The sequence below is a fragment of the Bos mutus genome, chromosome 12, assembly GCF_027580195.1.
Source record: "Bos mutus isolate GX-2022 chromosome 12, NWIPB_WYAK_1.1, whole genome shotgun sequence".
NCBI classification, from domain to species: Eukaryota; Metazoa; Chordata; class Mammalia; order Artiodactyla; family Bovidae; genus Bos; species Bos mutus.
The window spans coordinates 50754691-50782117 of record NC_091628.1 but is presented as its reverse complement, the minus strand read 5'-3'; the positions used below and the strand labels follow the sequence as shown (position 1 = coordinate 50782117).

The following is a 27427-nucleotide window of genomic DNA, read 5'->3' as shown; positions in this document are numbered from 1 at the left end:
CTTTTGTTGCTGCTCCTCTTCCCTAGTCAGTCTCCCACTTTCTTGACCACATGTTTTCCTGAGTAAACCTCATGCATTGTCATCAACTATTACCTAAGTCTAGCACATTCAAAATTATATTTATTCTCTTCCTCCCTAAACCTGCACTTCTACCTCTTGTTTTTCACATATGGGTTAATTACATCACCATTCAACCAGATGCCCAAGTTAAAAACATCAGGTTCTTTCTGGGCCTCTTCCTCCTTCCTCCCCCTAACTGCTCCCCAGGCTACCTCTACACAATGGGCCCCCCACAATCCATCACACACATGCACTTAATAGAGTGTTAGCAAATCCACAAGCCATAAATCTACCTTGAATATCCCATCCTTGCATCCTCCTTTAAGCTCACCTTAACTCAGGTCATAGTTTCCCTCTAAACTGCCGTGGGTAACCTTCTAATTGGCTCTCCTGCCTCCAGCCTTTCCTTCCTCCCATCTTCCCCACAGCTGCCTGAACTTTAGTTACAGAAAATGCCAATTATTATATCATACTCTATTAAAAATTTTCCGGTAGCTCCTTATAATCTACTGTGTAGATTTCAAAGTCTGCATCTCAGGATTATATTTAATTGGGCTAAGTTTTAATAAATGTCTACCTTCTTTCAAAATACTTTTAAGAATGATTTTCTCTTTATGAACCAGAAGATATTTCAGTCCACACTGGCTCTAAATTCTAAACACATGGCGATGTTAAAATAAGTCAACATTTGGTGTTCTAACTAGAAACAAGGTTCTTTTCCAATTTAAGCATGTCACATTTCAAAAAAATAAATTAGGGTCAGAGAAATTGCAATTGTGGCCTAAGAATCTAACCAGCCTGGGGCATGTTACATAACTTTCAAATCTCAAGTATTTCACTGGTAAAAGTAAGGATAATATCACATACTTTGCTAAATTATTGAGGGGGTTAAATTAAACATTTAAAAGGTGCCAAGGCACATAGGTGATGTCCATTAATTATCTTCTTTTTCCCATGGAAACAATGTTATACATGGTAATATATGCTGCTTAGGCAGTTTCCAGAACAACAAAAAAAATTCCTATTTAACTCTAGCACACACGGCTCTAAAGCTATTATAATAGAACGCGGTCAGCATTCAGCAAATACTTACAGGTACAGGCACCGCACTAACAGTGAGCAAATTAGACTTGCTTCCCACCCTTAGAGAGATTAGGGCCCAGTGAAGGTGACACGCAGGTAAGATGAACGGGAGGAAGCTGTGAGAAGGTCCAAACCTGGGTACTCTTAAAAGAGGCACTACTGTAGACTTGGGCATCAAAAGGGTAAAAAGCTTCCTTCCCTCCACATGTATTTGTCATCCTGATTCTGGGTTCTGATTTAATAATCTGGAGCAAAGGTCCTGAAACAAGGATTTGGTTGAGATTTGAGAGCAGAGGGCTCAGACAAGACAGAAAACAAAACAAAAACCCAGGCAACACCCTTCTGCGGGGGAAAGGCACACATGCAAGACAGTCGGAGCAGGCTGGAGGACTCTGGGAGCCACACCGCTTCCTCTTGCCCTGGGTTCCCCTGAGAATTGCCCTGGTAGCCTGGATTGGTAGGGGAGAAGGAAAAAGAAGCAATCCCATAAGAGAAGTAGAAGAGAAAGGGAAAGAGAGCGAAATAAACCCCAAATCAGCAATGGAAATGAGAAAGTAATTCCTGAGCAGATTTTAAACAAGGTCATTACGTTCTTCCTTCATTAAGTCTTTGCTCTTTATGCTATGAACTCCCTTCTTACCATAATTCTGTGACAGGCTACTAGCCCATTTCTGCCCTTAGATTTCACCTCCTCAAAATAATTCTCTAGAACATCACAGTGCTCACATTCCTGACCCACCCCTTAATCCTAAAATTCCCACATTAAAGAACCTATAAGGACCTAAATTACCTGCTGGATCAAATTCATACTTCAGTCTAGTCATCAAGGCCTTGAATGCAATTCAACTCAGTAAACACTTGAATAAAAACTATGGGTAAAAGCCGAAAAGTGAAAAAAATGAAAGTGTTAGTCGCTTAGTCATGTCTGACTCTTTGCAACCCTATGGACTGTAGCCTGCCAGGCTCTTCTCTGTCCACAGAATTCTCCAGCCAAGAATACTGGAGTGGGTAACCATTCTTTTCTTCAAGAGATCTTCCCAACCCAGGGATCAAACCTGGGTCTCCTGTATTGCAGGCAGTCTGAGCCACCAGGGAAGAATACCAGTGAAGGAGAAACATATGGACAAGAAAAAATTCAATGAATGAAACTTTCAAGGGTGAAAAACTCAGTTCCAACAAGGGGGAGGAAACAGACATCTTGACCCACGAAGGAACCAACCCTCTGGGCTTTGAAGGAACAGGAGGACTTAAAAACACGGAGATGGTTGAAATGAACATTTTAAAATAGGGCAACAATAAGAACAAAAATATATGTGATGTGTTCATGAAAGTAAATGGTGTGTTTCAGAGAAGTCAAGCAGTCTCATGCGAAGAGCTTTCAGCTACTTCCCCTCTCTTTCTCACTACACAAGTGGTGTAGGCAACCTTGAGTCAAATGGCCTAAGTTCAAATCCTGACTCCATCACTCCGTACCCTGTGTGGACATGGAGAAGTATCACGACCACTTCACACCTCAATTTCCACAGCGACAAAACAGCAGTAAGAGGTTCATTGTGAGGATTCAATAAATCACGCGCTGCCAAGCCTACTGACATGACGAGCGATCAGCAAACATGAGCTGTGCCAGCGCTACAAAGAGAATTTGGGGCCAGTTATGAGGGACCCCAGTGTTCCTGAGTGCTCTGAACTTCGCTGAAGGAACCACAGCATGCCCCTGGGGGCTTTGAAGCAGAGAAATTATCCAGTCCAGCCTGGCATCATGCAAATTAATCTGGGGCCAGCCTTATGTAGGATGCATAAAGATCTGTGACTATTTTACAAAGTGTTTGCATTAATGAGGGAAAGGGCCGGAACTAGGATAGTGGAAACAAGGATATAAAAGGGTAACAACGTCAAGAGAGATGCTGTAGAAAGACAGGAAAGGATACTGCCCGCACATGTGTAGTAAAGGAAGAAGACCTGAAGAACACTCTTTTCACAAAGCTGCCAAGTTATCTACCTGAAACCAATAGAATACTGCAAATCAATTACGCTTCAGTTAAAAGAGAAGGACATCTCAGTGTTCAGCCAGACACTACTTTTTATTTTTCTCTACTCTGAACTCCTAGAATTGGATAATCTGCAGGCGTGTTGCAAACACCCTTGCCATACTGGTCCTAGGCTGTTCTGTGCATTCCCCAACCTTTTCCCAGGTCAGCAAGTGCCCTCTGAGTGATAAGAGCAGGGCAATGCTACACAAGTCACTTTCCTCAGAGTGTGGAAGTGGATACATCAAGCATCTCCAGAACAGGCAAGTGATCATATAACATAGACGTTTGGTCAAGAATTCCAACTGCTCCACTTATTGGCTGGCTAAGTGGCTAAGTCGCTTCAATCGTGTCCGACTCTGTGTGACCCCATAGACGGCAGCCCACCAGGCTCCCCCATCCCTGGGATTCTCCAGGCAAGAACACTGGAGTGGGTTGCCATTTCCTTCTCCAATGCATGAAAGTGAAAAGTGAAAGGGAAGTCGCTCAGTCGTGTCCGACTCTCCACGACCCCATGGACTGCAGCCTACCAGGCTTCTCCGTCCATGGGATTTGCCAGGCAAGAGTACTGGAGTGGGGTGCCATCACCTTCTCCGGCTCCACTTATTAATTCAAGCCTAATTTTGCCTAGTAGCATTCCACTCCAAGTTGGGTGACTAAAAGGCATAAAGGCACTAATGATGAAACCTGAAACCACGCCACGGTAACTCAGGTTCCTCTGAACTGCTCTGACCTGGAACACACACCCACACTTAGGCTTTTTCTTAATCCATGGATGCAGCTAGTCACCTGTCACCCTGAGGGAGCTGCCATCACTAAGCACACAGGACAATAATCAGGCTGCTTCGTGGGATTTGCTCTTTGAAAAGAGGAAGGCAAACAAGCAAGTCCATAAAACAAAAGGCACCTTGCTCTCACTCTACTATTCATCCACTGGCACCTTATGATCCCCAAGTATAACAGAGGCTGCTATTCTTCTCATCCATTGAGACTTATGATGCTAATTACATATTCCCAGTTCTTTAAAATGGAAGTTAAAACATAATTTACAACCAGTGATTTTTTAGCAACCTGAAGAAACTGCTTTAGATACATTTGTAAATATGGATAGAAAAACTGGAAGAGATATACCTAAGTGTCAAAGAACCTCTCTAAATGATGGGATTACCAAACCATTTTTATTGTGTATATTTTCCTACATTTCCAAATTTTCTCAAGCACAGAGTCTTTTATAATCATGAAGAGATAAAGCTTACTCTAAACTTGTAAAGCTTTGCTGTAGTGATAAAAACGAATGATACTAAAATACACTGTATCATATTTTACACAAAGGTATTTCATTAATATAACTTAGGCCAAGTTATATACTTGATGTTGTGCCTTGGAAAATATACACTCTATTAAGGTACCAGAAAAGGCTAGACTAAGTCACAGAGCCATAAAAGCACCTCCACACTAAAGGCTTCATACAACTATCAAATTGCTTACTGAAGCTTTTTCCAAAAGAGAAAAGTTTCTTCCGGTTCTCTAGACAAGCAACAGGGCCTCACAGGTGGCGCTAGTGGTAAAGAGCCTGCCTGCCAATGCAGGAGGCCTAAGGGAACTGGGTTAGGGAACTGGGTTGGGTCCCTGGGTCAGGAAGATCCCCTGGAGGAGGCAATCCACTCCAGGATTCTTGCCTGGAGAATCCCATGGACAAAGGAGCCTGGCAGGCTGCATTCCATAGGATCTCACAGAGTTGGACACAACTGAAGCAACTTAGCATACACGCAGACAAGCAACAACTTTCCAGCCTATGTATAAAAACATAGTAAAAGAACATTTATTACCTAATAATTCTCTTAAAGCTATCTAATGAGATTTTAAGTAGGAAAAAACTACTTATGACCCCATTCTTCTTCTGATGATACATTTTATTTGGACTCCAAATGTTAAAGAATGCAATTTTCATACTGTAACTAAGGCTCAATATTACCCTTATAAGAAAAGGAGTGGTACAAAATAAATTAGTATTGCAAGTCACTACACTTTTCAGATGGTAAAGCGTCTGCCCACAATGCGGGAGACCCGGGTTCGATCCCTGGGTTGGGAAGATGCCCTGGAGAAGGAAATGGCAACCCATTCCAGTACTCTTGCCTAGAAAATTCCATGGACGGAGGAGCCTGGTGGGCTACAGTCCATGAGGTCACAAAGAGTCGGACACAACTGAGTGACTTCACGACGACACTTTTCATATGTTAGAAAAAGAGGTGCCATGTCCTCACAGGCCAGTCCCTCTCATGTATCAATTTCTCCTTGTGGTTAGGTTCCCTGGTAACTCAGCCGGTAAAGAATCTGCCTGCAGTGCAGGAGACTCGGGTTCAATCCCTGGGTTGGGAAGATCCCCCAGAGAAGGAAATGGCAGCCCACTCCAGTATTCTTGCCTGGAGAATCCCATGGATAGAGAAGCCTGGCAGGCTACAGTCCATGGGGTTACAAGAGTCAGACACGACTTAGCAACTAAGCCACCACCACCACACTTTTCATATAGTACAAAAAGAAGTGCCATGTCCTTACAGACCAGTCCCTCTCACACGTATCAATTTCTCCTTGTGGTTAAGTTCACTTTCCTGCGAAGCATCTTTTATTACCCATTTAACTACCAGACCTGCATCTAAAACCCCCTGAGTAACGCTTGCACCTGAACCTGGACTGGTGAGCACCAGCAGTGCAAGTCAACAGCTGCTGAAATGGGGAGCAGGGAGCAAACCCAGCCCAACTAGAGGGAGATTGGTCCAAAAGTCTCCATACACCCGTATCATAAGGGTCATCGGGATCCATCAACAGAGTTGGAAGAGATCTACCTCCTCCAAGATTTGTTAAAAATAAAATGCAATATCAATTTCTACATTATCAGCCCAGACTGTCATGCCCAGAGGTGAGAAACACAGTTTTCTGATTTAAATCCTTAAGTTTTTGAGCAGGTTATTAAAAAGCCTTTCCACACTCACCTGTGACCTGGGGACCTCTGCCTGTGGCGAGCTTCTCCCTTCTCCAAGCTCAGATGTTAAATCAGGGCTAGATATTGAAGACAATGTGTCTTTAGAAGTGGCAGCCTGATCCTGGGAAAGAGATGAGTAGGGGGATGTAGGAGAGGGCAACCGCATCACACTTTCTCTGGGTGCTTCGGCCTCTCTTTCGCTGGATGAGCCGGACGCAAGCTGGTGTGTGTCAGGTCTTTGCACAGAGATGCTGATCGAACTGCTCTGGGTTCTCTTCACGCCTTCTATGTCTCCATTATACTTCCAAGCATCATCCATCTAAATAAGAAAAATCACTGTAAACTTACTGTTCTGTTAGATTTCTATTTTAAAGTATATACATTAGATTAATATTTTAAAGTAACAAAAGTAACATATACCTCCCACAGCAAAGTAGCTGTTACTAAAAGGCTGGAGCATGTTCTTTGACACTAACAGATATGCACATATGAAGTGGGAGGAACAGTTGATTTTATGGAAGTGTCTATATTATAAACAGACCTTTAAACTATGCTTTGCTCGTTTCCATTACTCCAGGTCAACAGACAGAAATCTAAACTAGTTCAGCTGAATACTCCACACTATGGATATCTATAATTTATTCATTTGATTATGCTTCAATGTCATTTAAAGTGTGCCCAAGATATTACACATACCAGTATGTTTATTTTTACAGCATAAATTCCCAAAAGTAAACTTAACCAAAGAATATTCATATGTGTAATATAAAATATAACTTTTGTATACACACACACATATATATATATATCTTTTAAAACTGTAACAATGCACTCCCAAATTAACGTGTAAGAATGTCAGTGTCTCTGCATCCTTATCAACACCACACATTTTGAATGTTTTAAATCTTTGTCATCTCATGGGTAAAAAGCTGTACACTTCGTGTTTGCTCTAATAAGACCACACATGCTTCTATGTGCTTTATGTAACCAACCATTCAAAGTCCCTCTCCCTTGAACTGGCCATTCATTTATATATCCACTTTTCTACCATTTATCTTTTCCTTATCAATTTGTAGGAACATTTTAAATCTTAGGGATATTAAACTTATAGATAAAATACATTTTGCTAATATTTTTCTGAGCCCATATAAATGTAGTCTTTTGACTACATTAACAGTGTCTATCATATAAATTTAATTTTTATGTTGTCAAATATGTCTGTGTTTACTTAATATAATGGTCAGGGGTTTTTCTGGTTGGTTTAGGCAGGCTTTGCTCACTTTGAATTTTTTAACCAAATCTTTTCTCTTAGATGTTTAGGATTCTACATAGGCAGAGGTAAAAGGAATTTGAATACCAAAGTGCTCAAGACTGTCTTGCTTCCTTTTACATAATTCAAATTAATACAGTCACTTTCAGGTACATGGCACTGCTTCATTCTCAGAGCAAATGATTCTATATTCTTTAAAATCCCAATAAAATATGTATTTTTTTGAACCATGAGATACATTTTAATAACTACATTCAAGTGTATCAAGTTCTAATGAAGTGGGAAATGAGGATACATAGAAAATTTGGGCATAATCACCTGAAAATATTTAGGTTAAACCGCATGAAATTGCTGTTTTATAGGTCAAAAAGAACTACTGGCAACTTCATATAGTACAACCTAAGACTTCACAATGGGGCCCCCAGGCGGTGCAGTGGTAAAGAATCTGCCCGCCGATGCAGGGGATACAAGAGACTCTGGGGTGGGAAGATCCCCTAGAGAAAGAAATGGCAACCCGCTCCAGTATTCTCGCCTGGAGAATTTCACGGACGGGCTACAGCCCATGGGATCACAAAGAACTGGAAGCAACTGAGCACACACAGAGTACTTAAAATAGATACATCTGAGAAAATATTGCACTAAAAAGTAAACGCTCAAATGCATTCCTTTTTACAGCTGAGTAATATTCCATTGTGTGTATGTACCACAGGTGGATGAAACTGGAGCCTACTTACAGAATGAAGTAAGTCAGAGAGAGAAACACCAATACAGTATATTAATGCATATATATGGGATTTAGAAAGACGATAACAATGATTCTATATGCAAGGCAGCAAAAGAGACAGAGATGTAAAGAACCAGCTTTTGGATTCTGTGGAAGAAGGTGAGGGTGCGATGATTTGAGAAAATAGCATTGAAACACGTATATTACCATATGTAAAGCAGATGACCAGGGCAAGTTCAATGCATGAAGAAAGGCACTCAAAGTCGGTGCTCTGGGATAGGATGGGGAAGGAAGTGGGAGTGGAGTTCAGGATGGGGGGGACACATGTACACAGTGGCCAATTCATGTTGATGTATGGCAAAAACGATCACAATATTATAATTATCCTCCAATTAAAATAAATTCTAAAAACTAAAAAAAAAATTTTTTTTTAAAGTAAATGCTCTGCCTTAGGATGTAGTTTATTTTTAAAAATGTGTCAGCTCTACTTTCATTGAATTTGAAATTTAATCAGTTCTGCATTGTTGCTGTATTTTAAACATTAAATGTCCACTGAATCTAAAATACTTTACATATTATCTCTAACAGAAACTTCTGCACAAATTCACCAGTGTTTTGTGCTGGGGAACAGACCAAGGGAACGGGGAACACGTTTACCGTGTAGGATCTCGGGAGAGATGAGATTCCCCTTGACTGAGAGCCAAAGGGTCTCGGTGTGACCACAGAGGTTAACCTGGCCGCACCGGTTTTCTGGTAACTTCTGGGGAGAGTTGCTGAAACTCGAGTCGACTCCACTTGTGTATTCAGCGAATGCTGAGACGACAAGGAGGCTGGGCGCTGTTCTTCCACGGGGCTTCTAGAAGGAAACTGGACTTCAGCTGTGACAGTAGCCTCCCTTTTCGCAAAAGTTGTAGAATCCTGCTTAGGAATTTCTGTCGGATAAGTTGTTCCTTTCTCTTCTACTCTCTCACTCTGGGAATAGGTTTCTGGCACAGGCGGCACAGGGGGACGCTTTTCTTCATTCAATCCGTCATCAAAAGAATACAGCCTCCTTCTCGACGTAACTGTAGACATCTGATTTTGGGATTCCCTTAGCAGAAAGAAACACCACAACCACAAAATTATGCATTTGACACTCAGAGGTGGAGAGACATGTTATTTTGGTCATGAATGTAAAAAAGGATGGGAATAAAAAGATGGCTGACTTAGTATAATAATGTAATAAACAGAATGTGAGAATAAATACATGTGAATTTTTCAACATCACACAAAGGATTAAGAGCTTGACTTTTTTTTTTTTCTTTAAAGAGGCTAAGAAAAATCTCTGAAGTATTTGCGATTGTAAAAGGATTTTCACAGGAAAATAAGAAAATTTTAAATAAGAGATTATTCAAAGTTCCATAACACACTTTAAAGATAACTGACAACCAATTTGAACCCTCCAAAGATGCAGATTTCTTAACAGGGTTGAGAGTGTTCCTGTATACAATTTACAATCATTTTGTAAAAATAGAAGGCCACAAAAGATTCAGACTTTCAATAAGATCAAGTTAGAAATCAAGCTGATTTCAAACAGCTTGGTAGAATTTGCATGGACAGTTATGGCAGATTAAAAGTCACCATTCCTATTTTCAGAGAGATTGATGAAACGGTCTCTTGGCTACCATTCAGTAAGGAGTACATCTCAAGCCAACTGCATTGCATTCAAGTGAATGAAAGTGTTTACCATTGTCTTCTAGGGACAAAGGAGCTTTGTTTAATTTCACCTGACAGCACATTTCCTTTCTGACATTCTCCTTAAAGCATATTTGCCTTCTCCCTGACCTGTAAATATCTCAAGGCTTCATGGAGCAACTGCTCCACAGGCAAGTTTAACTGGACCTTTATCCTGTTATGTTGCAAAGCAAAAGATAAACCCCCACAGTGATGTTTATATAGTCTTCCTTTAAAAATACAATTTTAATTGCACCATGCCAACGTGAAAAAGAACTTTGTTACATTTTACACAATTTAGTTAAGAATGAGAACCATTTTTTAACCATTCCATTCTTAAATTTACTTTAAAAGGAGGAAAAAGTTGTATATTTTTGCAAAGATAGCCAACACTAGCCAATTCTGCATGTGAATATACAGTGTGTAAGGAAGGAACAAGGAATACCACTTTTAAGTACGCCTTTCATTAATTCAAATCACTACTTATTACAGCAGTACTTTGCTTTTTCACTGCAGAGCAAAACACTCAAAGGCTTATGCATATTTGATGACAATCTAATATTGGTGCACAAGTACAGCTCACAACCCTTACACAAAATATCTAACACTGGTTTCCCCAACCCTGAGATGCATTCGGTCTCATTACCTGTCCTGCAGCATTTCGTTAAACGTCTTAGATCTTCTCTCCGACTTCTCAAGAGCCTGCTTCTCAATCTCCTCCCTCTCCTCCTTTTTCTTCTGCAGATCCGAAGTGTAGCTTTTCCGACGATCTTTCCATTTTGCAAGGTCCTGACAGAGGAAAATCACGTTAGCCCAGGCACACCTGAATTTCTACACACCCTGTCCAGCAGTGAGTGCGCGCCTGAGGATCCCATTACGTCGCTAAAACTATTCACTCCAACTTGATGCCAAGGTGCCCTAATTTTGCTTTTTATAGCCAGCGTTTCTGTACCGAGCCTTTAGCTCCTGCGTCTGTCTAAAAGCCCTGACCTAATAAGACAGAGCCCATTTTTGTTTTCCCAGATAGTGCCTGCCTTGCTGCCCGTTTCACAAAGAATGCTAAACGCTTGTAATTAGATGCCAGGTCAGAAAGGTCGGGAACTGTTTCAAATTTATTTTCATCTCACTCCAATCATCTGGTTCTTACGTGAAATGACATGTTTCATTAGTCAACCTAGAACAGAAACATGACTGTAACATGGCTAAGTATACAGATACACGTGGAACAAATACAGAGGTCGGTCCCTACGTGGAGGCAACGGGGCCACAAACACACAGACGAATAAAGTGTGCTTCCTCTAGAGGAACTCTCAGTCTAGAGGGGAAAGACAGGTAAATAAAGTTCCACAACAAACGTGAAGGGATTGCACGAGAGAGTCAGGGGTGTATAGGGAGAGTGGTCAATTCTACCCTGGGAGGGGAGGGCCAGGTGTGGAAAGGCTTTAACCGGGAAGCCAAACAGAGGATGAGATGATTGGATGGCATCACGGACTCAACGGACATGAGTTTGAGCAACTCTAGGAGATACTGAAGAACAGGGAAGCCTGGCTTGCTGCAGTCCATGGGGTCACAAAGAGTCGGACATGACTGAGCTATTGAACAACAAAGACTCAAGAATATGATTTCGAAGCAGTTCAACTCCCCGTAAGAACAGAGCGATAAGGAAGATCACACAGGAAGCAGTGGCCATCTTTTCCCATACATCCATCCAGGACACATCCTGGGAGTGACCCCCAGGACACTCAACCTGATTCATCTTTAAAATTAGTCCTGGAGGCCTAAGCTGGTTCTGACATTCAGGGGGTTAGGCCAGTTTGGATGGTACCAACTTCACTGTGCCACCCAGAGAAGTCCCACGCTGAGAACTCTAGTGGTACTGCAGCCTTATGCAAAGTTCCAGACTGAAGGAAAAAAAAAAAAAATCCTCAGGCACATAAAATAGGTTTGGTTTACACCCTTTGGGAGCAGGCAGGGCCATTCCTGCTTAAAAAAAAAAAAAAAAAAAAGCCTGAAATCAATATGAACTATTTCCAGAAAGAACAAAAGCAGTGCACATCGGTCCTGAAGGACTGAAGGAGAACTAGCATGAATTTTCATCTGACTTAACCGAAGGGATAACCCCTCCATATCTCTCACTTTCATCTCCAGTCAACATGTATTTTGGCAAACTGCCACTGAATTTCTGTTTCTTGACAATGACATTGAGATCCCAAACAAAAGAAGCGGAGTTTAGAAACACAGCCAAGGCAGGGGTTTCATCTTTGTTACTTAATATTTCATTCCTTTGAAAATTAAGATTTACTATCTCTGACCCTTCTGTTCATGCTACCACTCAGCCCTCTTACCATAAAGTTGTCCTCAGATTTCTTTGGATCTGCTATGTATCATTTATCTATCATAACTCTTTACACTCCTTTGCTGGGTGCTGTGCTCAGTCTCTCAGTCATGTCCGACTCTTTGTGGCCCATGGACTGCCAGGCTCCTCTACCCACAGAATTTTTCAGGAAAGAATACTGGAGTGGGGTACCACTTCTTACTCCACGGGATCTTCCTGACTTGGGAGATTGAACCCAATCTCTTATGTCTCCTGTGACTCCTGCATTGGCAGGCAGATTCTTTACCACAAGCGTCACCTAGGAAGCCCCTTAGACTCCTTTGAGAGTGAACTGTGAAAGTGAAAATCACTTAGTCGTGTCCAACTCTGCGACCCCATGGACTGTAGCCCACCAGGCTCCTCTAACCATGGGATTCTCCAGGCAAGAATACTGGAGTGGGACATGTCTCCTGCATTGGCAGGGAGGTTCTTTACCACCACTGCCAGCAGGGAAGCCCATAAATATATACAGTGTATATGTGTCAGTGAAAGTGAAAATCGCTCAGTCGTGTCTAACTTTTTACGACCCCATGGACTGTAGCCCATCAGGCTCCTCTGTCCATGGAATTCTTCAGGCCAGAATCCTGGGGTGCCACGCCCTCCTCCAGGGGATCTTCCCAACCCAGGGATCGAACCCAGGTCTTCCCGCATTGTGGGCAGATTCTTTACCATCTGAGATACCAGGGAAGCCCAAGAATACTGGAGTGGACAGCCTATCCCTTCTCCCAGGGTATCTCCCTGACCCAGGAATCAAACCGAGGTTTCCTGTATTGCAGGCAGATTCTTTACTGGCTGAGCTACCAAGGAAGTCCTACACTCCTTTGGCCTATAACAATTGACTCTTTTAAAAAAGGCACAGCTCTCTTCTGCCAGGGACAAAACTAAAGATTAAATCTTTATCCAAATAGATATCTGGATATACATCAGCTCTGTGAAAACATCTTATTTTGATTCACATTTGATAACTTTTTTAACCAAAATAGTACTGAATTATCATTCACATTTCTCCCCAAACCTTCTCTATTAACTCTAAGAACACTTTCATCTCTCCCTGCTGATTCCCAGTCTCTGTGCTGGTTCCCTGCTCCCCCTAAACCTTAAGCAAAGTCTTCCCTTTCATGAGCATCACTAACAGTCATACCCCAAATGCAACCACCAGAGCAAGTAAACAAGTTACCTACACTGCGAGGAAGCAGCTTCTCATTTTTGAGAACCCACAGAAAATATCAGAAGATAAGGAGCTTCTGTGTTTCACAATGGCCTTTAAGATACAACAAATAGAGCTGAAGGGTTTAAAACTCTTTTAAAGGGAGTTGCTCATATTTTCTACGGAACTATAATCTGCCATCAAGAAAAATCGTCCCTTGAGTATACTGACTCTCTTCTTGGAGAAGAAAGAAGAGTCCAGTAAACACATCCTCCCCATCTCCCAATAAGCAGCATACTCACATCCTGCCATTTCTGGTCCTGTTCTTTTAACTGGGACTTGATTCTCTGCATCTCCTCGTAACGTAGCTGACGCAAGCTCTGAATATCCTCTGCGCTGACATCACTCAAGGACTTACTCCTACAACAAAAATACTCATAGTAACCAAGGCTCCTGGGACCAGATTCAAGGTTAAAACTGGAAGGTTGGGCTTATATTTGGAAATTCCATCTACAATTCCGTGGTACTACCTAGATGCTTCGTGATACCACAGAAATAGCACTCCAGAGATAAATGGTGTTTTTCCAAAACGCAGAAACAAGAGCCCAGCACTCCAGCCAAATGTGAATTCTTTCACAGAATGGCTAAATGAACCCTGAACCATGCTGAAAAACATAATCTGACGTTCATATTTAGGGCAGTCGATGCAGAAAAAGATTACATTAGAAAAAAAAATTATTAGTCCCTAGAACCACCTGTCTTTATCGCCTCCAGAGATAATCTTTTAAGGTTTGGCTGCCTTTTCTGAATACTTATTAAATTATTTAAAGATTACCTGATATTTTCTCCTCAAGTTCAATGCCATGAAGACATGTGTGTCTGCAGCTGCTTCTCAAGGGTTCTATACAGATCTGCCCCACCACTGCACCGTGCTCGGTCTCAAAGGCCACAGTGGTTTCCAACACCCAGTTACTATATAACCTCTACTATAATTCTCTTTTGTATTAAGGCAGTTTTTGTTTTGTCCATGTGTGACTGCTGCCATGAGGATGTAATGTGGATTAGGTCTCAAAGAGCTCAAACTAGGATACTTTGAGTAGAGTGGGGTGTTTCCCAGGAATGTGTGCTATACACACATCAGAGGAGGGGAAACTGAGGCAGACCTCCTGGAAAGAGAGGTCAGATCTGCATATTGAGGAGTGAAGAGACACAAAGCTTTTGAGTGTGAGGTACCCAAAATATTATTTCCTACCACTTCTGCTTTTATTTCATTGTAACTGACTCCCCTTTTAGTTGTTTAAATAGCTTTGCACCTCTTTCTTGGGCCCCTAAATTAGCCTTCCCCAAGATTTTGCCATCACCACACTTTTTTAATAACACACTTGCCCAGCTAGCTCAGGAATTCAATAACGATCTCTATGCCAGTGACTCCCAAATCCATAGCCTAGGACCAGTCTCTCTGAATCAATCCCAACTGCTTGTTAAATAAACATCTCTGCACAGATGTCCCCTAGGAATCTCCATTGTAAAAGGATCAATGGAAACAGTATCTAGAAAGAATTTTGTTAAGCGGTAAGTCATATGACTATAAACACATGGTTATTTGGCTACATGATACAGCCAAAAATTTTGTCTCCAAACCTGCTTTTCCTCTTAATAGTGTTACTTGCCCTCCAGTCATTCACATGTAAAATCAGAGAGCCATTTTTCACCTTTGTCTCTCCCTTCTTCCTATGTTCAATTAGTTATCAGGTCCTCTTACTCAGTGTCTTTTTCTTTCCATTTCTGTTGCCAATACCCTAGATCAGAGCACAATCAACTCTTACTCAGACTTTTAAAAAAGCTCCTTAAATTATCACTCAGCCTCCAGATGCAGTGAAGGTCTTTCCTGAACTCTTCCCTTCAACTTAAAAGCCCTTTCAACAGTATTTATTCCTTTTTAAATGCCACTCATTCCTCAGGGTCCCTGTGAGACTACAGTCTGGTTGTGTGTGTCTGTGCGTGCTCAGCTGCATCCAGCTCTTTGCACTTCCATGGACTGTAGCCCATCCGGATCCCCTTTCCACAGGATTCTCCAGGCCACTGGAGTGGGTTGCCATTCCCTTCTCCAGGAGATCTTCCCAACCCAGGGATCGAACCTGGGATTCCAGCATTGCAGGCAGATTTCTTACCATACTCTGGTTGGATGTATGCAACTATTCATTCTCTGCTTGGAAGTCTAATGGGCAACTCAAACTTCACTGAACAGACCAAGACCATGAATGCTCATCCTACAATCCACATTCATCCCATAATCCATTCCTCTCCTGTCTTCCTGATTTCAATAAAAGTCAACTCCATCCTTCCAGGACACAGGCCAGAAATCTTGGAGCCTTCCCAGATTCCTTATTCTCTCACATGTAACTGATCCCATTGGGAAATTCTGCCCCTCTACCTTCTAAATATATCTAGGAGGTGACCACTTCTCACCACCTCTGTCTTCATGACCCTGATCCAAATCATCCTATCTCCTGCCTGGATTATTAGAATCATCAGCCTCCTTCCTTCCACCAGGGTGTATTCTCAACACAGCTCCTCTGTCCATGGGATTCTCCAGGCAAGAATACTGGAGTGGGTTGCCATTCCCTCCTCCAGGGGATCTTCCCGACCCAGGAATAGAACCTGCATCTCCTGCATCTTCTGCATGGCAGGTGGCTTCTTTATCACAGTCACCAGGGAAGCCCACTTAACAGGGTATGACTATACAAAAACCTGATTTGAGAATATAAATTCACTTAAGTTGTAACTACAAAGAATCAGGCTATATGAGCTAACACAATACAAGACACTAAAAAGATTTTCTTTTCAGCTCTAAGGTATGAGGGGAATCTGGATGCCCAACACATGAGGTTACAGAAATTCCAGAACAAAATTGGAAACATAAGTATCTTAAGTAATATTTTGGTGGGAGGAAGGCTGACCAGTCTCAGCAGATCCAGACCCTTTCAGTCCTCACCCTCCTTCACTGGGAAACTTTAACATTGTCTTTTCAGAAAACACTGTCATCATGGGGTAGAGGCTCATCACCCTCCTGGGGAGCCCACAGCAGAGCCTGGCACACAGCAAGTGTTAGTTGCTCAGTTGTGTCTGATTTTTTGCCATCCCATGAACAGTAGCCCACCAGGCTCCTCTGTCCACGGCATTTTCCAGGCAAGAATACTGGCGTGGGTTGCCATTTCCCTCTCCAGGGGATCTTCCTGATCCAGAGATGGAACCTTCCCGCATTGCAGGCAGATTCTTTACCATCTGAGCCACCAGGAAAGCCCTTGGTGGTCCCAATATAAATAAACGAGCTAAACATTGGCCGGAGTAGACAGGTCCCTGTGGAAGGCAGGAATGTGAGCCCCCTGTGTTCCCTGGCATCAAGTTACCTCAAGAAAGCCCGGCACATTCCAAACAGGTTGTGCCAGGTACCAGAATGAGACAGGAAGTGAGACCCAACAGAGGGATCTAATTTTCACCACTCCCTCCCTCCCCACCCCTACCCACTCCCTAAACATCATTTAACTCTTCTCAGTCTCAGTTCCTGATCTGGCTAAACCAGGAAGGACTTGCTGGGAAAAGGGGGTCAGTTTATGTTGATGGCATTTCAAAAACCCATCTGGTGCTATACACCAACTGTTCTTATTAAGGCAAATATGATCATGAGAGATCTACTGAAAACTGACTCCCAAAGCAGTTTCAAATTAGAGAGGTCACCCCAGGCCCCACTGATAAAATCGAGAACGTTTTGAGTGTAGGAGCCTTTCAGCCAGATCATGAAGAATTCTTTCCTTCCTTATCAGAGTTTACAGCATAATAGCAAACTTCTGAGGGCTTACTATGTGCCAACAAGACTGCCCAGCAGTCTCCATCGATCACCTCATTATACGAAGCCCTAGTCTGGTTCTACCAACTCAGGAGCTGCAGATCCTCGGGAAAACTACAGAGTCTATTTATCTTTCTCCACGTCTCTAAAATGCAACTTAATACCTACCTGACTACCTCCCCAAAATAAGTCCCATGGATATTCCCAGGAAGATTGTTTGGGAAAACTATAAAGGACTACACAGCCCTAGTATGTTTTGTATCAGTAGAATGAATTACTATTCACTGGCAAATCACAATTCTCTTGCAATTCATTTACCTCTGTATTTCCTTATTTGGAAAGACTCTGGTTTAGAACTGCATTTGGACTTTTTCCAAAAAAATACAGGTCTAACATGCTGCATTCTCAGATGAATAATTTTAAAAAAAATAGCATTTAGGGTGAAGAGAAAAAGAAGGGGAAGTTTGCAAAAAAGGGGAGTAGATTATAAAACAAGATCACTAAAACCTTACTCTTTTTTCCCACAATGCTGGGACTAGTGTTACAATAAGCATTTTTGTAAAGAAGTCTCAGGAAATTTACAGATGAATATCTAAGAACTAAGGGATCAAAAAGGACTGACATGTAGCAAAATTTCCTAAATATAAAATCACTGATAATCTAATATGGCAAAGAGCAATTCCATGATACTCAGTTTCGGGTCCTCCACTTTCTAGCAAAGATATGAATATATCTATTTATGTACCTCTAAATATATTTCCATTAACTGTTGCAGGAATTCTCTGAACACAAATCAATACTAAAACCTGGGAAAGAGACTTTAGAATTATCATAAATTATACTGATAAGACAACATACAAGACTTTTCCTTTATAGGTTTAGAGCCTATTATCAGTGTTTCTCTACAGCGGCACTACTGACATTTTGGGGCGAGAAAATTATTTATTGTGGGGGCAGTCTTGTGTATTGTAGAACATATAGCAGTATATCAGTAGCAACGTTGCCTCAACCCATCCAATGTGACTATCAAAAATGTCTACAAACATTGCTGAATGTCTCCTGGTGGAAAAATCTTCAGAAAGTAACTCACATTGACTAGGTTTTTCCTTCCTGTTTGTTGTCTTAAGTGCCCTTATTGTTGTTTAGCTGCTTAGTTGTGTCCGACTCTCTGCAACCCCATGGACTGTAGCCCACCAGGCTTCTCTGTCCATGGGATTTCCCAGGCAAGAATACTGGAGTGGGCTGCCATGTCCTTCTCCAGGGGATCTGCCCAACCCAGGGGTTGAACCAAGGTCCCCTGCATTGTGGGCAGATTCTTTCACTGCTGAGCCATCAGGGAAGTCCAGGTGCCCTTACAGTTCTCCGGAATTTTTTTTTTTTTGGCCAAAACCCATAAGTAAAATACACATATCTTAGTTGACTTTGATTATAACTTCACCTTGCATCACTGTTCATTTCCTGTTGATACTGACAGTAGATGCCACGGCTTAATTAATCACATTACAAAATTACAGCTATATACCATTACAAATTTGTCATTAACAGCTTCTGCCAAGAGGCATCATAACCACATTTTCAAATGTCATGGAAACATATGACAAGTCATGCAACACAAAAGCACACGTGAGAAAATGACAGCCACATACAAAGCATCTTACTAAAAATAAAGTGACAAGTGTTCAATGCCAAATAAAAAAGCAAGCCAGAAATAAACAATCTAAGGCTGGAAAGGGTGATGCACATTTCTCTTTAACTCTTTGGTTCTCACCAAAAAGAAGGCGTTCAAGTTACAGGCAGTTATTTTCCATCACAGGATATGGGCCAATAATGATTTTTCCAGGTAAGTATTCCACGCTGGAAAACATGCAAGGTGTCCAGAGAAATATCACCCAGAAATCTCACTTGTTTCACGTTTATAATCATTTACAAACATATTTATAAACATGAGACAAATTCTAGGCTAAAAGTCTATACTCAGTTCAATTTAAATTTTTGTTTTCATTGTGGATCAACTTAAGAAAAAACTGGTAACAGAGAAAACTTTTAAACCCCAAATAATAGATTTTTGATTGCAAGTGGTCTAAAATGCACCTGAGTTTTCTAAAGGCCTATCTGTATTACTTTCCATTATTCGACAAGTCATGCATTATTCATTGGTCTCCATTTATAGACAACCTCGCTTTATTTGTGTTATCCTGGCAGTTAGCTGCATGGGGAACAAAATTTAAAACAAATAGTGTACTATGCAAGCAGCAATCTTGAAACAGTCTACAGAAGGCATTTGCTGCTGCTGGCTAGGGCCCAGAAAAATCCTTAGCTTGCTGAGCTTCGGCATTTGGGTTTCTCTCTTCTTTTCTTAAACCAGTCACACAATGTGTCCCTAAGGGGGAGCACGTACAGTCACTGGAATAGCTGTACAAGTTTACATTTCCATCAAGTACTTGGACTCAGTGTATTCACATTTCCTTTAAGAAAAACAACCTGCTTACATTATAAAGTCTTATTTACCAATGAAAATTCTTCTGAACGTTATCACTCAGAGTGCTTGATGCTGTAAAGATTTTTTATCAAAACAGCTTTCCCATGACGAATCGAGATTAGCAGATGCTTAAGTGTCATGCTAAAAATTGCCTTGTACACCCTCCTGATGGAGATGTTTTAAGCGCACATGAGGAACCGGATAGGAGATAACGTATCTTTGCAAGGCATACTGAAAGCACGCTTGGAGCCTGATTTTTAACATCAGTGGCTGAGAATTACTGGCAATTAGTTGCTCATTGCTCCATTACATCCTTGACATCTAGAATGGCTATATTGCTTTATATAGTGATTTTAGTTGATTTAGTTGATTTTAGTTCCTTATCATAAAGGAAATCAACCCTGAATATTCATTGGAAGGACTGATGCTAAAGCTGAAGCTCCAATAATTCGGCCACCTGATGCAAAGAGCTGATTCTTGGAAAAGACCCTAATGCTGGGAAAGATTGAGGACAGGAAGAGTATGACAGAGGATGAGACGGTTGGACATGAGTTTGAACAAACTCTGGGAGATGTTGAGGGACAGAGAGGCCTGGCATGCTGCAGTCCATGGGGTCACAAAGAGTCAGACACAACTGAGCTACTCAACAAGTGATTTTAGTAACTTCTAAGATCTCCACACTATCAAAATTATCCAAAACTATCAAAATTGGAGAACCATTGAGATGAAGTAAGTTCCAGTAGGGGAAGATACTTAGCTCCTAAGGCTTAGGCAGATTAAAATATTTGTCATACTTCAATTTTCTTCTTGATCAAAAATTATTAGCAGTTGGGTTCACAAAGTTACAGAAAGTTGATGTGAAATATTAAGATGTAGTCACCTGGGTATTCTGCCCTAAGAGTGAGTGAGTATACATTGCTAGTGCATATGAAAAGTTATAAAGTATTTGTTTTAATTCTGCTATTTGAAAAATAGCAAATACTTCCAGAAGGTTGTTTGTATAATATTTTATGTCTGCCAGGTGACAGAGTCAAATGACCCAACAGTCAACCCCTTTATATCCAAGAGCACTGGTTCTGGGAGCTGCATTCCCAGATACAGAGGATCAACTATAGAAATAAAGTGGGAACAGTTTTAAGTATAATCATTGTACCTTACATGGAAACTACCAATATTTTAATTTTTTGCAGCTTTGGAAGTCTGATTTGGCTTTGTAACACAGCTATGTTATAAAATTTCACCCGAGTCAGGAATCTTGAAAATGTTTCCAAATCCTGAGGGAAAATAATGCCACTCAGCATCCCAACTAAGGAAGCGCTCCTTGAACTAACAGTACACAGATAATGCCAACAATGTGCCTTCTAAATTCAAAGTAAATACCAATATATTTTTTCTATTGAAGATTTTCTAAAATATAGTTATTTGGGCTTCAACATTCAGAAACAAGAAGTTTGGCCTATGTAGCTATCAGATACCAAAATAAATAAACCTAATCTCAGGTATGTGTTTTTGTGACTTTTAATCAACTCCTTAGAGGAGAAGAAAAAAAAAAACAAACAAACCAGGATTTGAATTTTCAACTTCTACTAAACAAAATATTGCTGTCATACAGCATTGCATGCACTGGGTACTCAGACAGAAATATGACCATTCAGTTGCAGAATTAGGAAAAATTTCCCTGTTTCAGGTCTCATGCACAGCACAGACATTCCCATTTAGTGTCATGCCAGGATAGAAACGCAATGACATACCACACAAAGGACAAACAATATGTAGATTTCTTACTGTGAACCACAAGACTTACCCGTTCTCACCATAAATCTTTTGAAAGAGTCTAAGAAATCAGAAAACCAAAAATTAAGTCATGTTTTTCTAGTTGTGTTAGTTTCTAAATATTCAACATCTTCAAGAGTCTAATTAGAGATGGACAAATCTCAAAAGGTTGCTTCTTCAGTCACATTCTTGATCATGTCTCATTCTCATTAATCAATTCTCATTGATCTCATATCTCAAGGAATTCAGATCAAGACAAAGAATTTCCTGTTTTCCTTTGAACCAAATGAACAAATTCATTTAGGAAACAAACAAACAAAAAACTTCCTGTGCCAGGAACTAATCAGAAGTTAGATTTAGGCCTATTAATTTCATTTAACCCATTATTTGTCCATCCCAAAGTTCCACAAACTGAACATTCATCAAAACGGCAAGTTGCATAACATGTAAATGCAGACTCATTGTCAAAATGGCCATAATTACATACATGTAAAGTGTAGCAGACAGCAAATAACATTCATGCACTGTAATAAAATTTGCACTGAACTTTAAACCATCAATGTAAAAAGTCGCACGTCAATAGTCTAAGAAGCCTGGGTCAAAATCAGACATCAAAATCAAGTTAAATGAAACTTGCAATGCCATATTTTAAGGGACATTTTTACACCAAAAATCATATACTCTGAAATACAAGAAACAGATAAAACCAAACTACAACCAGAGTGTTTCAGAAATGCCTGGACGTGAGAATAAGTCTTGTAAACATAATCAGAAAACAGCTTTGTGAAATGTCATATGGCAGAAGCATATCATAGTCTTCCCTCAAGGCCAAGGGCACTGTTTGCAGATACACACCTTCTTAAACAGGTCTCAGAGAAGTGATTTTGAGACGTGCAAATATGGAATTGCACTTTTTCCACACAACAACTAGATCTGATTTTTCTCAAAGCAAAATCAATGCTTTAACGGGATGCTTCAAAACAGCTGATGACATGCAGAGCTGGGCAATCTGATGCTACTTTCTCACACAAGGGAAGTCACACAAGACCATCCACGACAAGCGTAATCCTTGCACAAACACACTCTGACCTCTCCACCATCAGCCGCTTCCTGTGCCTAAGCCTGCTGGCCTCTCGGATGGACTCCCACTTCTGTAAGTCCGCCTCGCTGCAGGGACCAGGGGTGAAACTGACGGGAGGGACCGCGGTTCCCAGCTTCCAAGACTGGATCTTACGAGCCAACATGTCGTCTTTCTTCTGCCTACAGGAAGGAACTAACACTCTACAGCTAGTACTTTTTTCTTTCGAGGGGCATGTCCTTTCAAGCACACAGAGAAATTTTGCTTGAATTTCTGGAGGAAGCATCCAGGGTTCGGGCAATGGGACTGGCTGATATCTATCAGGGCCTCCTGACAGAGGCACCTCCGTCTTCTGTGCTGGAATGCGGCGAACAATCATATCATCTTTTTCGAGGTCCGGAAAGACAAGTTCCCCTTCCCTACACTGCAGGATTATATCTCGCTCTACAGGATCATCTCGCCCAGACAGACTTCTTAAGTCTTCGAAAGCCCGGAGAACACATGGGTTTGCATGGAAAGCCCTAGTCTTTCTGACAAAGAAGTCGTCATTCTCTAAGTCAGGATCCAGGACTGGCATCTCCAGGGCATCTCCCGGTGCACACCCAGGAGCATAAGAGAGGTTCCTTCTGCGTGTTATGAGCCGGGGGCCAGCCGTGGGGTCGATTTTGATATTTGTTTCAGAAGACAAGATGTCATCAGAATATGTCTGGAGGGCCTGAAGTAATAAAAACTGACTGAAGCATAGGAAAGAAAAAGGAAGGGAGAATCTTATTAAGTTTGGGGAGAAAAGATAATTAGCAGCAAACCAACTAACTAGCCAGTCCCTGTGGGTGAATTATTTAAGGGGGCCATGGGAGGGATTCTAGCTGGGAAGTAAGACCAGCATTTAATGCCATCACCCATGATACCATTTAATGAAATTAGAGCAGAGTCTACTTCTCAGAAAGGTGGATATCACTGAGGCCAAGGGACGGCGCTACAATGGGAAGAGTGAACCTGCCTGACACACACTGTTCCATCCACCCCTTCCTCATCCCATCAGCCACAACAGCCTGACTCCCTTCCCAGAGAAGCAGCAACAATCCTGAAAGGTTTCCAGAGCTGAGCAATGAACGCTTTATGCAAGAGGCACAGGTGGTCAGCAGAAATTAAATTCAATGCTCTGAAGCTTTGTTTAAAAACTCTGTTGAATTTCTTCTTTGCGTTTTCTCACCAGTCTTGCCTGCCCAGTGTCTGTCTACAGGTTATTTCCTTTCTCCACAGCTCCACACATAGCATAGCTGTATAATTAGGTCAGCAGTCTAAAAAGCCTTTTTAAATGGTTTTCAACAAGAACTGGTGATGCCACATGTAACTCTGTACTATTGAACATGATTGTGCTAAAGAACATTTAATCCTATTAGACTTTCAAGCTCACACACTTGCACAGAAAGCATGATATTATATGTTACGCTTTCATAACTCAGTATTGAGTGAGTGAGCATCCATGATTCAGCTCATCACGGTCAGCGGTTAATGGGGCAGCAGAAGTTGGCACAGGTGTCACAGGCTGGACTCTAAGCAGGCGGGCTCATGCAGGCAGGTACACCTGGGCTCATCTGAAACACCATGGGTTCTCCTGGCTGCATGGGGGTCCCAGGAGTTTCTGGCCCGTTTGGTAGCCAGTTCCAGCAGGAGTGAACGTCTTTGACAGTTGCTGTCTAGCCTATGATCTGCATTTTGTATTCTACTAAAAATGGTGGCACTTCTGTCAGAGCCTGAGTCCTCATCGTCAGAGTCTGAATTCCTTCTACTTGGAGTAACACAGAGAAAGGAAAGAGAAAAGACAACAAAGAATGATGTAACTAAAAATACTGTCCAGCTCTGGCTATACAGAAGAATTTTAAAAATCCAGATCCTAAAGTCTAAATTTAAACTGTTTTTTTTTGTTTTTGTTTTTTTACCCCCAGTGAACACGTTTATAGATGCTGGAGGGAAATTAATCTCTCTCATAAAATGCCCACATAGAATGCACCCAGTCAGGGTACCGAATGGACACTGGAATGAAAGAAACATGCACAAAGACAAACCTGAATCCCTGAAATTCTTTATACCACGGTTTGTAAGTTTCCCTTTTTATTCGTTTCCAGTTCACATCCTCTGGGATCCAGCATTTGGGAAGAAACTGATCAAAAGCATTCCCTGGGCTTGGCATGACTGGGCTTAGCTTTCGCACGTAAAGATCATCCTTTACAGTGTTGGGAACGCTTTTCTTGCTTTCATTCTCTTCCAAATAACAAGAGGAATCTGAAGTTTCTTGTACTGTTGGCCAGTTCTCCACGTTCGTGCCCCAAGTTCTCCTCTCGTTACTGTTCAAAACATCCAACCAGTTAAGACACTGCGTGAGCAATTTGTGACACAGAACACAAGAGGCATGCTTCTGTCTCACAAAGTTCACACTGTGAATGCAGCCAATTCGTTTCCATTCTCATCATTCTCATCATTCCAGCCCCTACAACAAAGTTAAGGCATTATAACAGCATCTCATTTTAATTAGAGAAGAGCTTGATATAGAAGGGCCAGAGACACTTACAAAATGTGTTAAAAGAGAGAAATCACAAACCATCTGGGGTGTTACTTTACGTATTAAAAATCAATAGCACAACAGGCATTCCAATCCAGGAGAAATTTTTCTGACCTCGTCAGTTTGTACAGCCCAGTGGTTAATGGGTCAGGAGGAGAAAAGATGGGTGAACAAGATTTAGGAGAGATGAAACTCTCAGGCCTCTTTTTCACTTGGAATCTACGGTTGGCTAAGTCATCCCAAACTACATCCGGCAGCCTCCGTTCCTCCTCCGAGTCCGATCCACTTTCAGAACCATACACCTCCTTCGGATAGGAAGCTGGATTCGAAATATCACGCTCTGCTCTGCTGATTTGATGGGAAATGAAAGAATTCTTTTTGTGTTCACTGAGCTCCATCAACACAGATTTTTAAAAAATGGAAACAAGCAATACAGCAGAGTTCACAATGAACAATGTAAGTCATCCAGGAAGCTGAAAGATAACCAGTGAGTCAAAGGCAAGCATCTAAAAAAAGAACCCGCAAATCTCTATGCTGACTTTCTAAAACAGAAGAAATCTCTTCAAGATATGGATGACTAAAAACACAGGTAAGAAAAAGAAAGACTTTCATTAATGACGTTTTATGTTATCTATGAAATACATTTTAAGGATTATTCCTTTTATCAAATTTGAATATCCCAGCAAATTCCCCAAGCCGAATGAATTTTAAAACTCAGTAATCAGCTCGCATCCCAGTACCTTGGAAATGCTCCATCTGCTTCTGTGTAGACGGCACTTGCCCAGCTTCGTCTGTTATCCTCATTTTTGTCCAGCTTTTTCTTCCTCAAGGGTGCTGGCACGTACGATGGCTGTCTACTCTTGTTGGGTAAAAAGCGATTGAAGGGTAAGGCAGACTTGGGTTCAATAGCCGAAATCCTTCTATAGGACATGTCATCTTTATTATGGTCCTGCATTTTGAATGTAAATTCAGAATCTGTGTCACTTTCACAACCTATTAACAACAACAAAAAAAAAGGCACAGGAATTTGCTTTAGTCTCCAGATTTTTCATCTAACTGAAACCCACACAGCCTGCCTGCTTTGTCTTTCCCTTGGAAACCCAGGGCTCTACTGCTCACTGTGGGGAATATTTTTAGAAATTTGTCATGAAGTTGTGATAAGACCCATTAGGAGGAACTTGCTTTGCATACTGGAGGTACACAGAGTACATTCTTCCACTGGCACACATTCTAAGTAGAAAAAGTTCCAGTTTATGGCTGAACCCCTTTTCTACTCAATCTTCTCATGATTTTTTGTAAAATTTGTTGATGGAAATAGTGTAGCCACAGAATCAAAGATGCTTAACGGATCTGAACAGAATTCAAGGGAACCTCACTCATTTAAAATAAACTGTGCCATCAGCCAAAATTTCTGTGAGGCGAGAGACCAGCAAAGACAAAGAAAAGATGCAAAAAGCACATGATCACAAAGAAGTTTGACAGATACGCATGAGACCCTTATGAGCAAGAATCACACATAACATACGTGGTTGGACCAAATGACTCTTAAAGTCCTAAAGGAATATTAAGAGACCACAGAACTCAAGGCATTTCCTGACAGTGGTCACAGAAATATTGGGAACCTTCTATTTTGACTCAATATCATTTATGCACATATCTGAAAGAATACAATTTGATACACCTCAAGGTCAGATAACTACAAACACTACTCTGTTCTCAAAAAAAAAAAAAAAAAAAAAAAAAAAGCCAGTCTGTCCTTTTAAATACATGGGAAGAAATGAACGTACAAAACACTATAGATACAGCTGAGCTGTCTCCCTTCCTGCCCATTTTTTCCTGCCTGTGTGTGTGTGAAGACAATTTGCAAATGCTATGGTCTTCAGTAGATTGGTAGCTGAGTACTTGGGAGCCACCTGCTCTTAGCAAAAGAACACTTCCAGGTTAACCTGAGCCAAAGGCAGTCTGTCCCCTCTTCCCTGCTGGCAGGAGTCTACAGAGAGTAACACTGAGAGAACCCTACAGGAAGCAGTTGAACACACAGCTAGGAGACCTTGAGACCGGAACAGGGAAAGGAGAGTCATGGCAAAAAGGGAGGAAGTAAAACCAGGTATCACCAGAAATATTAACAGTCAATAATCTGGTGCTTTCTTTTTACTGCCTCCGAAATGAATACATTTCTTGTAAGTAAGAAAAAAATGTCAAGATTCTTACTAAAATTTTGTACATGAAAAATTTTAAGTATAAAGATAAGGTCCACTTTGGAAATTTTTTAAGTTAATTTTTTTTTTAGTCCACTACAGTATGCTGGA

At 41.3% G+C, this 27427-nt stretch overlaps 1 protein-coding gene across 14 annotated transcripts in view; it reads right to left on the bottom strand.

The window, feature by feature from the left end:
* Positions 1-27427, bottom strand: part of LMO7 (LIM domain 7) — a 219057-nt gene that overhangs the window by 30371 nt on the left and 161259 nt on the right. For 6 of the 14 annotated variants that reach the window (XM_070380597.1, XM_070380593.1, XM_070380591.1 and 3 more), the window contains 10 exons: positions 25859-26111; positions 25233-25466; positions 24625-24903; positions 24144-24344; positions 22567-23289; positions 21509-21538; positions 13681-13798; positions 10504-10646; positions 8802-9234; positions 6161-6469 (listed from right to left, as the gene is read on the bottom strand). In XM_070380597.1, coding sequence (XP_070236698.1) covers positions 6161-6469; positions 8802-9234; positions 10504-10646; positions 13681-13798; positions 21509-21538; positions 22567-23289; positions 24144-24344; positions 24625-24903; positions 25233-25466; positions 25859-26111 — 2723 coding nt within the window. The remainder of the gene's footprint in view (positions 1-6160; positions 6470-8801; positions 9235-10503; positions 10647-13680; positions 13799-21508; positions 21539-22566; positions 23290-24143; positions 24345-24624; positions 24904-25232; positions 25467-25858; positions 26112-27427) is intronic. The other 8 variants (XM_070380601.1, XM_070380598.1, XM_070380602.1 and 5 more) reach the window with 6 other exon arrangements.